The sequence below is a fragment of the Hemicordylus capensis genome, chromosome 6 (genome assembly GCF_027244095.1).
Source record: "Hemicordylus capensis ecotype Gifberg chromosome 6, rHemCap1.1.pri, whole genome shotgun sequence".
In the NCBI taxonomy this organism is placed as follows: Eukaryota; Metazoa; Chordata; class Lepidosauria; order Squamata; family Cordylidae; genus Hemicordylus; species Hemicordylus capensis.
Genome location: NC_069662.1, coordinates 163,203,851 through 163,219,284, shown reverse-complemented (window position 1 = coordinate 163,219,284; position 15,434 = coordinate 163,203,851). Strand labels below are relative to the sequence as shown.

At 41.4% G+C, this 15,434-nt stretch overlaps 1 protein-coding gene across 4 annotated transcripts in view; it reads right to left on the bottom strand.

Annotated features, from left to right (window-relative positions):
* Window positions 1–14,207, bottom strand: part of MINDY4 (MINDY lysine 48 deubiquitinase 4) — a 95,884-nt gene extending 81,677 nt beyond the window's left edge. The window contains exons 1-5 of one of the 4 annotated variants that reach the window (XM_053259360.1): window positions 13,932–14,207; window positions 10,581–10,700; window positions 8,266–8,480; window positions 1,994–2,258; window positions 78–532 (exon numbers count right to left, since the gene is read on the bottom strand). In XM_053259360.1, the coding sequence (XP_053115335.1) occupies window positions 78–532; window positions 1,994–2,258; window positions 8,266–8,480; window positions 10,581–10,700; window positions 13,932–13,994 (1,118 nt within the window). In that variant the 5' untranslated portion in view covers window positions 13,995–14,207. Of the gene's footprint in view, window positions 1–77; window positions 533–1,993; window positions 2,259–4,671; window positions 4,900–8,265; window positions 8,481–10,580; window positions 10,701–13,931 lie in introns of those variants that run through there. The other 3 variants (XM_053259361.1, XM_053259362.1, XM_053259363.1) reach the window with 3 other exon arrangements.
* Between the last annotated feature and the right edge of the window lie 1,227 nt (window positions 14,208–15,434).

The window sequence follows — 15,434 nt, the reverse complement described above, 5'->3', positions numbered from 1 at the left end:
AAAATAATAATTAAATTTTAAAAAGCACCTATAGTGATGTATGTATGTATAAATAAAAGACTCTGTCATGCTCCTACCTGCAGTCCAAAAACTGAGTTTCAGTCTTTTTAGGCGATACCGCTCTCTTCTCGCTTCCAGGTCCTGTCTGTTTCTGAAAGAAGTTTAAGTGATGGTTTTTTTCATTCGCCTCCACATGGTGGCCGGACATGGGTCTCCTTTCTTCAGCTCGGTGCCTTTCTGGTGTTGGTTTGGCAAACAGACTCTCACTGCCTTTGGCTGAATGTTTTGTTTTCTCATCATCTGCGCTTGTATGTGGACTAAACATAATCTTGGGTGAATGATCCTTGCTTCTGTCTAGGGGACTGCCACTGTGTGAAGAGAGGACACTCACTGGTAGCTTGTGAGTCCCTTTACTCTCTTGCAAATCATCCCTGGGCAGGTTTAAAGAGCTCCTTGCACTGTCTTCCCCTCTGAGTTGTACTGTGCTGCTGATTCCAGAGGGTCGCTTTAGATGCCTTCTTTTTAATGAATCCTAAAATAAGTAGTCAAAGAGATGATACAGATGGTTAGAGTCCCAACGCATGTCCATCCTAAAGCAATGACCTTGAAAGCTTTTAAAGGCTATCACAGATTTAAAATTTCACCATTCATACATCACAAAAATTAATATACCGTATTTACCCAAATAGAAGATGACAATGAATTTAAGACTACTCCATTAAAAATACAGGTTAAATACAGCTTATACCGTATTTACTTAAAAGGAAGAGGACTCTGAATTTACGACAACTCCGATTTTGAACATCAAAGAACCTGGGGGAAAACTAATCTTGGATCCAGTGTTCTCTCTAATTCTTTCCATCTGTGTGCGGAATGAATTTTGTACTGAGTAGCAGTATCAAGACAGTGTGTGTGCCCATATATTCAGAATGGAGCCTTCCTGATTAAACCTAAGCGGGATCTAAAATTAACTGAGCGGACATCAAAAAAGTGTGAGCATGCGCACACACGCACACTTTAGACGGAACACTGCTTGGATCCAAGTAAATACAGTATTTTTTTGAACATTAAAAAGGTAGGCAGGACCAACATACTGTATACCGAATGCACATCAGGACTCTGAGGCTTCCCCCAAGCTCCATGCTTGTGCCAGAAGAGTTTTACGTCCTTTTTTACTTTTGACTTGGGCTGGATTGTGGGAGCCAGGATTCAATTGGTTAGGGCAGGGCTTCTCGAACCTGAACCCGCAGATGTTGTTGGCCTACAGTTGCCATTATCCCTAGCCAAAGGCCATTGTGGCTGAGGATGAGAGGAATTGTAGGCCAACAACATCTGGGAAGCCAAGTTTGAGAAGTCCTGAGTCATGGATTTGAGGGAAGGTTCAGTCCTTCTTGGACCGGAGACAGACAATGGTGTTTAAGAGAGCAAAATGTAAAATGGCAGTGGTTTACACACATTTATTTTCTCCCACTTCTAGGCAAGAAACAGAAAAATTGACTGTGTATACTTTGGGGCTTTATGACCACGGCATGGACAGCTCTCTGGCAATAGGACTTATGCCTCCAAGCATTAGCCCTCCGTTCATGCATGAGTCCACATGTTGGCTGACGTGTGGAGCGGAGGCGGATCATGCCTGCTGACCATGTCCCTGCCTTCTAAGCATTGGACAGAATGTGAGAATGGGTTTTACAGGCATATAACTGCGGTGCATACATGTAGGTTCTATACTCACAACTGGGAACTATGGTCAGGAGCAGACCCTATGCATATACAGTTTTACACATATAAAGACCTTTCTGAGATTTCACCCAATGTGCAGATGGATAAGCTGTCTCTTGAGGGAAATGTGTCTACTGCTCAGAAGCAACCTTCTGATAAGCTTCCGAGGAACCCAAGTTTGTGAACCTCTTTTTTTCTTTGGGGGGGGGGGGATAATTATGAAACAAATAAAACTACAACAACAGAACCAAGGCTCAGGATGAGAGTCAATAACCTCTTGAGAGTTGGCAGTGGGCCCCGCCATCATTCCTCTGGCGATCAGACCAGGCCTGGCTCGGAGTTTCTCCCTCATGGCGGTTCTTGACTCCAAAGACTGCTCTGGCGGTTTCAGGTCCTCAAAGTTATTGGCAAGCTTTTTCTCTCCCTCAGCAGCTAAGCTGCTATCCAGTGTTGCCCCCGTCTTGCTCCTCTCACTTTTATTGTAAGGCTGCCTTCTGGACAAATTGGCTGGATGGAAGATTTCCTCATCAGTTTTATAGCTAAAATGACACAAACACAGATCAAGAATGTTTAGCTGCCTAATTATGTACCTTGTGCAGCCAATCAATTGATTAAGTAAGTTGAGAGAGAGGTGCTTTTTGTGATGCATTGCAAAGAACCATTCTCTCTTGCATTTTGCTATGTGAACTGCTTGGAGAACTTCTTCTTTATTGAAAATATAAATATTTCTAATAATAATCAAAGGTGAATTATAGCTTAACAAACAAGAGCTACCATTCTATTCCTGTTATAAGGAAAGGCCATATCTAGCATTTTTTAAAACTTCTTATAATGAACCCACCAGAATCAGAATGGTCTTAAGAAACAGAAAATGATGCTTTTAAACTCAGAGCCCAATTAGTTAAAATCTCTTCCCCTTGAATGGTTTTCATTCCAGCTAACTTCAGATAGTTTTCTGTGGCTGGCATCCAGGCTATGAAAGCACTTGTGCCTCCAGCTAGGGTTGGGCTACCACAAGCATCTTTGGGCTTGTGAAACAAGGTGTGCAGCTTGTGGCTCACCTCCTGCTTGGAACATTTGCTCCATCTGTTCACATTATCATGCAACAAAATAATAGTGCATTTCCTGGATTTTGTGCAGCTAAGTTATTTTCTTGGGGCTGCACAACTTTGCTTGTTTGTAACTGCTTCATTAGTCTGGATGTCAGCCATTGTTTACAGCAGTTTCCTAAACTTCCAACAGCCAGATCTATCCAACGCTCAGGGTCCAGTTCCCAAAACTCTCAACAGCCAAGAATATCCAGCCAGCAGGGTCCAAACGTGAAGGTTGACATGTGCCCTCCTTGCTCCTCCCCGAGACAGAGCAAAAGTTTTGAGTAATTAATTCTAGGGGTATGCCAAATGGCATAATGTGTACAGTTTGCAGAAATCTGCTTTCCTTGGTCATTCCTTGATGTTCCTGGAAATCAAGTTACCATGGCACCTACTATTCTGCTCTTCTATTTTCACTGCAGTGTAAATGCTATAATTTGTTGGTTGTGATAGAAGTGCTCTTGTGTGGTCCTGATGTTAGATAGTGCATGGTAGACAGGACAGGAGGATAGAATTTAGTGTTCCAGTCAACAGTCCTTCCAGAACTTGGCTTTTCACACAGTACATGATTAATATACGGAAACAGCTGTGTCCACTACCATAGATGGCTTTCAAAGGGGATGAGACAAATTCATGGGGAAAGTTACAGCTATGCTGGGGCAAAAAGAAAGAGAGAGAGAGAAATGCAGTTGTGGCATGGTGAGAAGATAGGGGGAGACACCGCTGTGACTGCATGTGCCCACCAGCATCCCCCTCTGCCCCGACTGGCACCAGCCCCCACTGATGCTGGGGCTCTGCATTTCCATGTTGTTGCTGCTTCTTGCCTGGGGCCCCACATCTTCCTAGGAATGGCCTTATTGGCCACTTTGGGAAACAGGATGTTGGACTAGGTCCTTCGGTCTGCTCGAACAGGGCTATTCTTCTGTTCTTAAGGTTCTACCCACATAATCCTGGGGCAATGAAGGAGTAGCATGAGAGAGAGATTGAGATTGATTCTCAAAATCACATAACCCAGAATAGTTGTTTCTCAATGCTCTTGAAGCGCTTTTGTCAGAATCAGATTTGGGAATCAGGGTTCTGATGTGTCCATGGCTGGGAGTACTGAACTGGGAGTGGAAGTTATCATCAAATAATTCATTGGGAGTTAAAAGGGACTGTGAAGTGTATCTGATGGGGAATATTTCATGGGGCCATAAGACTGGATAGAGGGATAAGAATTATAGAACACAATGTCGACATTTAGGGAATCACTGGGACTCATGGAATTGAAGTTGGGCTAAATATTTTAATTTAAAACCACAGAGAGGTTTAGAATCATGTGGTATAAAAATGGTCTAGAAATGGGAAAGAATCAGGCATGAAGAGACTGCAATGTGGAGCAGATGGTAGGGAGGTTCAGACAGTAGCATACTATATCACCACACAGACAAGATTGTATCTAGTACTAATTGATCGATTCTAGCTGTTCCCTCGTGATCAGTATTAGAATCCATTAATACATGCACAGAGTGAGCATTCCTAAGCACGTTTATTCAGAGGGGAATCCTACTAATATAGGTTCTATGAGGCTTAATTCCTTATAAGTTTAGGATTGCATCATTTGATTCCCCATAAGAACAGGATGCAAAAGTAGAGAAATCTAACGCTTTTGCCACTGATGTCCTGAGCACAGCATTTCAGTGCTTGCTTGCAGGATGTGTGCATGCAAACCCTATGTATGTTTACTCAGAAGTAAGCTTCACTGAGCTCAGTGAAACACTTCCAGGTAAATAAGTACAGGAGCGTGCACCATAAAAAGAATGCTGTAGAAAAAACGCATAATAGCAAGAGGGACAAATCAATGATTAAAAAAACCCATTACCTTTTATGGGGCGTGAAAGCCTAGATTTTCCCCTTACCATAGAGAAGCCAGCAAGAGAATCACACCTCCAGCGACTCTCATTGGCTACCTACAAACGCGATGGGCGGGAGGAGAGAACGGAGCGTCAAACAAAGGAGGCGGTGGATGGAAGCAGAATGCGCATGCTCGTGAGATTGCTATAAATAAGAGGCTCCGAGGCCGCCGTTCACCATTTTCGGTTGCTCGTGGCGTGGGAGAGAAGTTACTTGTGAGGGAAGTTTCCTATTTTGGCGTGGGAAGCAGACAGAGGCTTTGCTTCAGCAGCGTCATAAAGGGCTGGGGGTAGACATTATGAGACCATTTCAGAATCAGAGCCAGCTGCAATTTCAGTGCCAGATTGGTGGTTAAGCAAAACAGGGAGAGAATTCTAATTTATTTTTAAGCTTTCATTCACGTGCCTGTGGAAGGAGTCTCTACATGCATATATTTCCATATTAAGCATAGTTGGGGCTTTTAGATTCTAAAGCATTATTTTGGAATGTAGTGTTAGCAATGCAAGCTGTTCTTGGTAGGGAAACAAGAAATACTTAAGCAGTGCAATGCATCAGGTGTTTGATTTTCTTCCTTATCTACGTTGTGAGCCTATTCTTATAATTAGGAGAGACGTTTGGAGGGGGAGTTAAGGACCTGATAGAAAACGAAACCCAAGAAAACGAGATGAAATGCCCAGAAAGGTTATACTGACCCAAAGTAGTATGTAAATACTACATTTTCAGATCTAAGGTTGTAAGCCTACCAAATTTGGTTTTCCTAATCTTTTTACAGCTGTTTAAACAAACAACAATGCTTCTCAATCATCACACTTATCAATAATACCAGGTTTTTTAAATTAAGAGGCACTAGATAACGTCAAACACTACTCTCCCCAATTCCCCTCTCAACATTTGCATAGGACATGCAGAGATGATGTTTTCTTCAGCATACAGATACAGAGAGGTGGAAAACTTCAGTGGCTGAACTTCAGTCTGTAATTAATTTGTTGAAGGCATGAGCAGAATGGGGGTGTGGGTAAAAAATACAACATCATGTTTTTGCAGAAAATGCAAAATTACTAAAGCTGCAATCCTCAACTACCTTACTAGGGAGTAATTTGTATCACAGCAGGTTTATTTCTTAGTAAACATACTGAAGGTTGCTTTGTAAGGCAGGATGCACGCTGCAAAACTAACAGCTCAATTCTATTCATGCACATTCAGAAATAAATTCCACTGTGCTTTAAGGCTGCTGTCAAAGACACACTTGGGAGTAAGCCTTATTGAAGTCAGTGGGGTTACTCCTAAGTAAATTGGTTTGCACTGCAGGTAGCAATTAGAGAAAATATGTAGCCCATTTATTAATGAGGTTTGCTTGGAAGCAAATCCCATTGGTGTCAACAGGGTATATTTTCCAGTAAGAATGTTTAAGAATCTGTAAATACAGAGTGACCCATTTATCCATTCTTTGCATCTATCTAAAACCCCAAAGTCATATAACTGGAGCCTCTCCAGTTGCAGTTAAATGTCCACTCATTGCTGCTAGGATTGATGGGAATTGTAGTCTACCTCTAGCCTTCCTCCAATCAACTCCATGTTTTAGAGCAGTAGACAAAATTACTGCATCTCCTGCGCTTGCGTGGAGCGTGCTCAGTTTACCCTCCTCTCCAGTTCCCTTACCATAGAGAAGGAGGCGGTGGATGGGAAGAGAATGCGCATGCTCGTGAGGTTTCTATAAGAGGCACCAGGGCGGCTGCTTGCCATTTTAGGTTGCCCGTGGCATGGGAGAGGGTTTACTTATGGGGGGGGTTCCTCTTTTCGGCGTGGGAAGCAGAGGCTTTGCTTCAGCAGCATCAAAGTGCTTGGGGGTAGACATTATGAGACCATTTCAGAGCAAGCTACATTTCAGTGCCAAATGGGAGTTTTGGCAAAACAAGGAGAGAATTATAATTTATTTTTAAGCTTTCATTGACGTATCTGTGGGATGACAGTCTCTTTACGTGCATATTTCCATATTGAGCTTAGTTGGGGCTTCTAGACCATTATTTTGGTATATAGTGTTAGCAATGCAAGCTGTTCTTGGTAGGGAAACAAGAAATACTTAAGCAGTGCAATGCAACAGGTGTTTGATTGTCTTACTTACTCGCATTGTGAGCCTATCTTTATAATTAGGAGAGACGTTTGAAGGGGGAGTTAAGGACCTGATAGAAAATGAAACCCAAGAAAATGAGATGAAATGCCCAGAAAAGTTATACTGAAACAAAGTAGTATGTAAATATTACATTTCCATGTTTAAGTTGTAAGCCTATAGAATTTGGATTTTTGGTGGTGTTAAGGCAACCATAATAATTTGCAAAAGGCACTGCAAATAGTATGCAACTTTCCCAATGTTCCCTATGCATACTTAAGCTAGACTGGCTGTAAGCTTGTATTTTAAGTAATATTTCAAGTCAGATTTGATGAGCTAGTAATTGAATTGAATTGAATGAATTGAATTGAATTGAATGCCTTAACTGTAGTTTTAAGGGGAAACTGGGAGCAACAGCAGGATCCCTTGCCTGTGAGTTTCTCTGAGGCATGTGGTGGACTAGATAGGCCCTGGGCCTGATCCAGCAGGGCTGTTCACATGTCCTATTTAAAATATACAGTACAATATTTTATAACTGTACAATATACAGTTGTACTTTTAAAAAATTACTATAGAAATCAAGTCTCCTTCAAGTTAAATGTTTCAGTCAGTTAAAACTTAAAGGTTTGGGGAATCTTTGAAGTGATTTATCCAGTAAGCTAGTTCCACTGCCTTCACTGAAGCTGTACTCTATCTTTTTAAAAGGCATTTTTATCAGTGCTAAGTCTAATCTCTTGCCTTAAATACTTTGCTTTCTTGGTGGAATAAGAGTCATGATAGTTAAGACACTGTAAAGTACTATATAAGTACTTCTGAAACACTTAATAGTCTATCAGTCTTTTGTATTTGGACAACTTACTAGCCATGTGTGAGACATTTGAGAAAATCCCATGTGGGCATATTTAAGAGCACAAGCTTCCAACTGACATTGCTACCTTCAGAAATGCACTGTGCTGAAATTAATAAAGGGATTAAAAAATCAACTTTGGCCATCCTGGGCTACTTACATTGCAGCATTTAAAAACACTGCTGGTACTTGAGTTAAAGCATAATGGATTAGTTTTGGGTGTCTGGTCCACCTAGCCCAGTTCTGTAATTATTAGCACTGGAGTATAATCTAGGAAGGATGGTTAGTTTGCAAATCCTCTTCACTATTTGTACAAGTAATATGCATTCACTCCTGGATTCTGAGAAGCCAATCTTGCTAAGCATGCAGCAGAAACATACTGCTTATTTACTGTCTTTCGTGAGAGCCAAACCACATATTACACAAATGTTTACTTTAAATCATGCTAAACCTTAGCAGAGTAGATCTGTGTTTGTAGGGGTATGACCTGCAAGAAACCTGCATATAGATTAGGTCGGGCAATCATTCCAGCCTACTGTTTGCAACTTTGGGTTATAATAAATAAGTACCATGATGATGATGCCAACAAATGCAAGCAGAGTGTATACCTGTAGGTCTCAATTTTGTTCCTTGCAGGTACTGATTGCCCACAGATGTTGTCTTCAGAGAGAGAATTCTTAAGTAGATAATTCTCTGCACACCTGGGCTGGGAAAACTTGTTCTGTAGAACTGAGGGGCTCTTGATGCTTTTGCTGTTGCTTGTATGTTCCAGAAAATAACTAGTCATAATTTCGATGATGGTTTTCAGTGGATTCTCCTTTGCCTGCAATAAAAAGTTCAAGAATAGAGAAAATCAAAGAAACACTAGTGTGGACTTTTTTATTGGCATAGCACAACAGTATCTTGTTTAAAGTCCTTAGAGAATTTCCATGGTTTAGTTGTATAGAGTCATGGGAGGGGTATGGGTCTCTATATAGCATATAGCTCATATCTCTTTATAGCTTATAAATGAGCAACTGAATGGGAAATTGCCAGTTCTCCTAGTGCTAGGAAGGTTAAAAGCATTGCTCCTTGGATATGTTTGGTATTAAATTACAAAACAGGTGTGCTAAATAGTTACCATTGAAAGTCTTAACACCACAGGGTAATTCACTCCTCCCATGCTTCAAAAAGGGTGGTGGTGGACAGAGGAGTATCTAGGGAAAATAGCGCCTAGGGCAAGCACTGAAATTGTACCCCCCTGTCCAAACATCTGACACCCATCTTTCTGATAACTTTACCATAATATCAGCTGAAAAATGCAAGTCAAGCTTGTTAATCTTTTGCTCTTTCAAAAACCGTTTAACAGTAGACGTAGCCAGACCAAAAATTGCTGGGAAACTACAAAATTCAGTATGCTGGGGCTCATGAAATACCCAAATACTATGTGGAGGTGTACTTGGAAAACTAAACAGAAGTGCCTGTCTAATTCTCTGCTATGCATTGTAGCATCACTATTACATAAGTTTTAAAAATAAATGGAGAATTGGACTTTTCCCAGATACTCTGAAAATAATTAAAGGATATGCAGAGTAAACGGTGTCACTGCTTGGAATATATTCTAGTATTTCAGAAAGATAGTTAAAATGAAAGAAAGAGAACAAGAAGCTCCCACTGGGCCTTAATACTAATGATTTCACACTGATTCAAAGACAAACTCACCATTAATAGCCATATTGTTAAGACATCACATTTAACTCACTTAGAAGCAAAGTAAGAGCAAATGAATACAATCCTAGCTCATAAGCCCTGATTCTCTGTACATAGCACTAATCTGAATATGTGTACAGTGACTTATATTAAATTAATATTTTTTTTAACTTGTAGCCCCTTTGGTGGGATTCCTAAAGGCCGTGGGGGGGGGGTCTGCAAAGGTTCCCTCTCCCTCCAGTGGTCTCTAGGACCTTGCAGGGACCATTTGATCATGTGTGGTGGCCATTTTGTTCTCAGTGGCCATTTGTTTGTTTAAAAGCGGCGCCCCCTTTCAAGTGGCGCCTGGGGCATGTGCCCTGCCTGCCCAACCCTATATACGCCCCTGGTGGAGTGTATATATATATACGCTCCTGGTAGTCGTTGGGCATGCATATTGATTAGGTCCTTGTGCTTTGTGCTCAGCAATAGATACTCCTGAGGTATCTGCATGTGGTCTGAAACAAGGGGAGGGGCACTCCTCTTCTTCTAAACCTTGCCCTTCTTACCCCAAACTTGGGATTGCACAAAGCCTTATATGCATTTATTGGCATTCTTGCCAAGAAATGTTTAAGCTTAGTCTAGATTTTCTTTGTTACATAAACTATGGTATGTTTGCAAGAATGTTCATTCTGTATATATTGGTCTTATTACTAACTGAATTTCACCAGTTCAATTCATTCATTGTAGGACAGAAGCATTTATTGTGGATCTTGTCTCTTGATACAGGCTCCCCCTTTGCTTCTCCCCTGTTAAAAAAAGGAAAGATTTTGTCGTCGAGTCAGTGTCGACTCTTGGCAACCACAGACCCATGTGGTTAGACCATACCTAAATACCTTTTCATCAGTTCTCCCTGCATGTGAAATCTTGTAGATCTGTCTAGCTGGCGCTTGAAAATCAGCAACCTGCTACAGCAGAACCAAAATCAACTTTCCATGCCTCTCAAATTTCCTGAAATCACTAGCTGCATTACCACAGCCACTTATTTTCCTTCTCCTGCTGGGCAAAAGGTTATCCATATCCCTTAATGACTGTAATCTTTTCACCAGGCAGAAATTTGTTGAAGTTCCCCAAGTATAGTACAAGGCCACATGCAATTTAATTAAAATTACTACTTATTAAACTTCCTGCTCAAATATCACCCACCATTTTCATGGTGATCTGGAAATCTCATACAAGAGGGAAACATCTTTACCTTGTTATCTTTGTATAAAGATTGTAGATGCAAAACACTCCGAAGCTCATTTCTATTGTTGATACTGAGGGCTGTGCGGGGAAATTCTTCGTCCATTGTGACGCTTGTCTTTTTTAAGCCCTGTGCAGAAAAGAGATGCCAGTGTTAGTTCTAGGAAGAACTAATCTGCCTACTTTCCTTTAATTATCCCTACAACTGGACTAAGTTTGGTCCAAATCGGTTAGGCAGTTCACTGGTTAGCCCACTTGCACTTCAAACGTTTACATGACCACCATCTTGAATCAGGGTGGATGACATTACAAACTATGCCATTGAGGTGTCCCTGTGTCACTATAGCTGTACCAAGTTTGGTTCAAATCGGTTAGATGGGCCATGAGTTTAGCCCACTTGTACCTCAAAATGTTCATTTGTCCGCCATCTTGAATTAGGGTGGATGACATCATAAACTATACCATTGAGATGTCCCTACAACTGTGCCCAATTTGGTCCATATTGGTCCAGGCATTGCAAAGTTGGTGGGGTGTGTGGGGACTCACATATGGAATGCCGGGGGATCTCATAAGCCGTTTGGAAAGTAGGCTAAAAAATGCATCCATTTGGAGCAAAGTTCAAAATGGCATAAATATTTATCCCGTAAAGTTATCTTAAACACTCTTCTATCCAGGATACAATAGGACTTTTTGTTCATACTTAATGAGGTCATAAAAACACTGGTCCAATTGTGACCAATTGAGTTGCAAAATGTCCTTTTAAAGGTTCAGAATCATTATTGAAACCACCCTACCTTCTCTTGTAGTGGAGCTTATTAAGGTATTGTAACAAGAAAAGCTGCAAAGTTGTAAAGGAAATAAAAAGCCCTTGTTCTTAAGCAATTGGCATGTCAGATTTTAAAGTCAAGCATCATCTGTGACCAATATCCACTTCATACATCTAACTCAAGCAATATAACATTTCCCAAATTCCTTTCTGAGAAGCAAGCATGAGCTCCCTCTGCAAAAGATTTTCTAGCCACCTCAACAGCCACATCTTCCATATATCCCAGAAAGGTCTGTCTAAATGAACCCCTTATATCCAAGTATGGAAGGCCAATGACAGTTTCCAAGGAGACAGAACTTGGTTCCATTTTATGTGTTTACAGTCATTAACAGCGTGAGCATGGTGGGTGCCATGTCCAAATACAGGGTCACATTTGCTTTCTATACTGGCATTCCTGATGAAGTCCATGAATTACTTTCTGGTACTCTCCCAAAAGTAATTTACACTGCAGAGTTCTTAAATTCTCCATTTCAGTGTAGGAGGGGACCCCATTAGCTTTATGATGACACTGGCAACATTCTCATAATTTTCCTTCAAAAACTTTTGCCTTCCATCTTATCCAACTGCGGAACACAAGGATATCTTGATTCTCCAGGAAACACTGCATAATCTTTGAGGTCAGACCCTACTTTTGTTCTTTCTCATATCTATCTGAATCAGCAAGTCTATATATTCCTTTTTGTGTGTTTGATTTGTATAGTAGGATCTCTAGGCAGGTTAACAGCTTCCTCTAGTCCTCCTGGACAGCCACTTCTGTAGACACATAGTGACCTTCAAAAAGGTCCCAACTAACTTGGCGTGCTTCAGTATTGGGACTGAAATCCCGAGTACCAATATTACAAATACTCTACCCATTCATATTCTCTCTCTCTCTCTCTCTCTCTCTCTCTCTCACACACACACACACACCCCTCGCATGGACCTCAGTTCTCAAAGTACTGGTTTCAGCCCAATCAAAAATTGGCAATTAAGATGTTCAAGTTTTACTCTGCTTTTAAAAATGCTCCTGTTGTCCAGTGTTCATACAGAATATTCTCATGCAGGTCTACAACTTCTAGGCACAAGCTAGTAGACCCTACATTTAACAGGCGGACTGTTCGATGCCAAAATCTGTTCTAAAAGCCAGGTGAGAAACAGAATTTCTCAATTCTACTCCAAATACAATAGCAACTGAAAAAACAGTGAGAAAGCAGGGATGGATGGATTGGTCACTGCTGGTGTGGTGCACTGCGTCAAAATTGCTTCTGATTTGATACAACCTTGCTACAATGCCTATATTGTATCATTCCCAAAGCAAATTTCTTGAGTTGCATTCAGTACAGACCAATGTTTTTTGTATCCTATTGGACTATTATCAAAAGGTTTTGTGTTAAAGTTTGTATTGAATGTGGTGTCATGGTTAAGTTGTGGGACTAAGACCTGAGAGAACCCTGTTCAAATTCTTTTTAGCCGTGAAACCCACTGGGTGGCTCTGGGCCAGTCACCTAGAGTGAGGACAAACCATGCACACTGCCATGGGATCCTTGAGGGAAGAGCGGGATGCCTCTCTGTAAAAGTAAAAATATGGAAAACCCCAAGGGTGGATGGAGACCAGTTGTCTGGATTGACATCTAGAGCTGCCCGTTGCTTGAAGGGCCTCAGGCTAACAGCTGCTGAAAGCATGCTAGAATTGGTTCATCCCAAGTCTATAGTTCCTTCCTTTCATAGTTCTTTTGTTAGCAACTCCTGCTCCTCCTAATAGTCCTCATAAAAGCAAAGCCAAGTATAAATGAGAGTACACCTCATCCTCCTTTGAAACCCTAGCACATCTCATTTTATGGGACAAAATACTCTCAGAAGTGCCTCTAAAGTATCCAAGAAAAAGCAAAAACTGAAGGTGGTGGTTTACCATTATTTGGTAATCCACCATCCAAAAGATACAGATGGCAAAGTGGACAAAACCTCAGATGTATCAAATTTAATTCAACATTTTGATTTGTGCACAGCCTTACTCTGTGCACGCAAACGAGTAACTCAGAAGTCCATCTCAATGCAAGAAAGCAAATGAGGGGTGTGGGTTTTCTTAAAGGTCTGGTGTGTTCAAAAATCTAAAGTTGGGATAAGCATGAGTAACATCTGCATTTATTAGCAAAGTTCTGCATTTTAGTTCTGCTGCTAAAAAAGCTCAGTATCTTTTATTACTTTGACAAAGTTTGCCAGAAATCATGTTCTAGTTTCTATAATATGTAAACATTACTAACGGTGGATGAAACATTTTGAAATCACAGAATGACTGTTCCTAAACTGAGAGTAGGTACTGAGCTTGCGTATTCCTATGTAATCAAGTTGCATTGTGGGAAATGTAGTCATGGATGCCCTGTATAGCTTGTTGCAGCCTGGATCAAAGTGCTTTAAGTCTAAAGCTTGAATTTCCCCAGAGATCTCTGCCTCCGGCGTAGAAGAAAGCAACAGGGCAGATTTATAGATGGTTTGAGACACAGTGCTTCTCTAAAGCCTCCATGTACGCACCCAGCAAACCAAATAAGACTCCTTTACCTTTTTGCTGAGAAACTCCCTCACCAAAGATGCAGCCACCTCTTCCACGAAGGAGGCTTCCATTATTCCCCTCCCCGAGCATATGAAGGGGAGTAGAGTGGCTTATTTTAAGAGAGACCTGTTTGGCTGGCTGGCTGGCTGGCGTCCCATTCCGTCTCTGCCACCATTAACTGTTGCCTTCCTGGTGCCTAGCTCGGACTGCAGCCTCTGCCGGACTGTTGGAAGTCAGTTACGTTGCCGTTGGTGCGTTGCCGTGGAGATGGTGTCATCGGAAGAGAATTTTCTCAGCCCGCCCCCTGGCTGTGCAAGAACAAGGCAGATAGCAAGGCTGCAAAGCAGCAGCCACCTAACGGTGCAAATGTGTGGTTTTGACACTTCAAGGTGTATTAAATAACTGCTTTGGAGACCAACCTCAAGAAGCAAGACTTTAGGGTCCCCTTGGGATATTTTCCAAAGAACAGATGTGAATGAGAATAATAATAATAATTATGTCTTGTTTACACAGTCAGGCAGATGTTATTAACTGGTTTGTTTTATCCAGACATCGAGTCCTTCCCAAGGACCTGGGATGCCAGAATTTTATTGTCAATGGTTATAGATATAGTCACAGAATATAGGCTGTTCCCAGTAAAGCTGCTTTTTGTAATTGGCTGATGGTGATTTCTGTGGCCCCTATGGGGTTGAGGTGCTCTTCAAGGTCTTTTGGAACTGCACCCAGGGCGCCAATTACCACTGGGATTATTTTGGTCTTCTTCTGCCACAGCCTTTCAATTTCAATTTGTAGATCTTTGTATTTTGTGATTTTTTCTATTTGTTTTTCTTCTATTCTGCTATCCCCTGGTATTGCTATTGGGGCCGGGGTAACTATTTATTGGACTGCATTCGCCCATATGAATCTGCCAGAGCCCTCTGCTCATCATCTTAGGCCCTGCTCATAACCCCGCCACTAACAGAGATCTGGTTGGTGGGCACTAGAGACAAGGCCTTTTTGGTTGTGGCCCCTTGGCTTTGGAATGCCCTCCCTGAAGAGCTTCGCCATGCTTCCTACCTCAATGTTTTTTAAAAATCAACTCAAAATGTACCTTTTAAACTCCTAGAGTTGGAATCAAATTGCCTGGATATGTAGGCTGGCAGAAAGAGGTACCCATCAAATTTCCCATGATGCTCAGCCTGAATTTTTAGGGTTGTAGTAAGTTCCCTGCAGAGTTAAGAGGCATCTTCTAAAGTGGTCGCTGTCTTTGTATTTAGCAGGCATAGGGCAATTGGCCCTATCCAACTCCCAACAGAGCACTTTTTCCTAGTGACTGTTGCTGGTGGTTCTCCCTTGATGACTTGTTTAAGATTGTTAAGCACTTTGGGGACAGGGAACAATTTTATTATTGTGCTTGCTCTGTAAACAATTTTGGGTATTTGATAAAGAAACAACACATCTTTCACCAAAAGGGCTAAACTAATGAAGTTGATGGTGCATCAGCTTTCTAATACTGCTGTCTCCATTGTAAC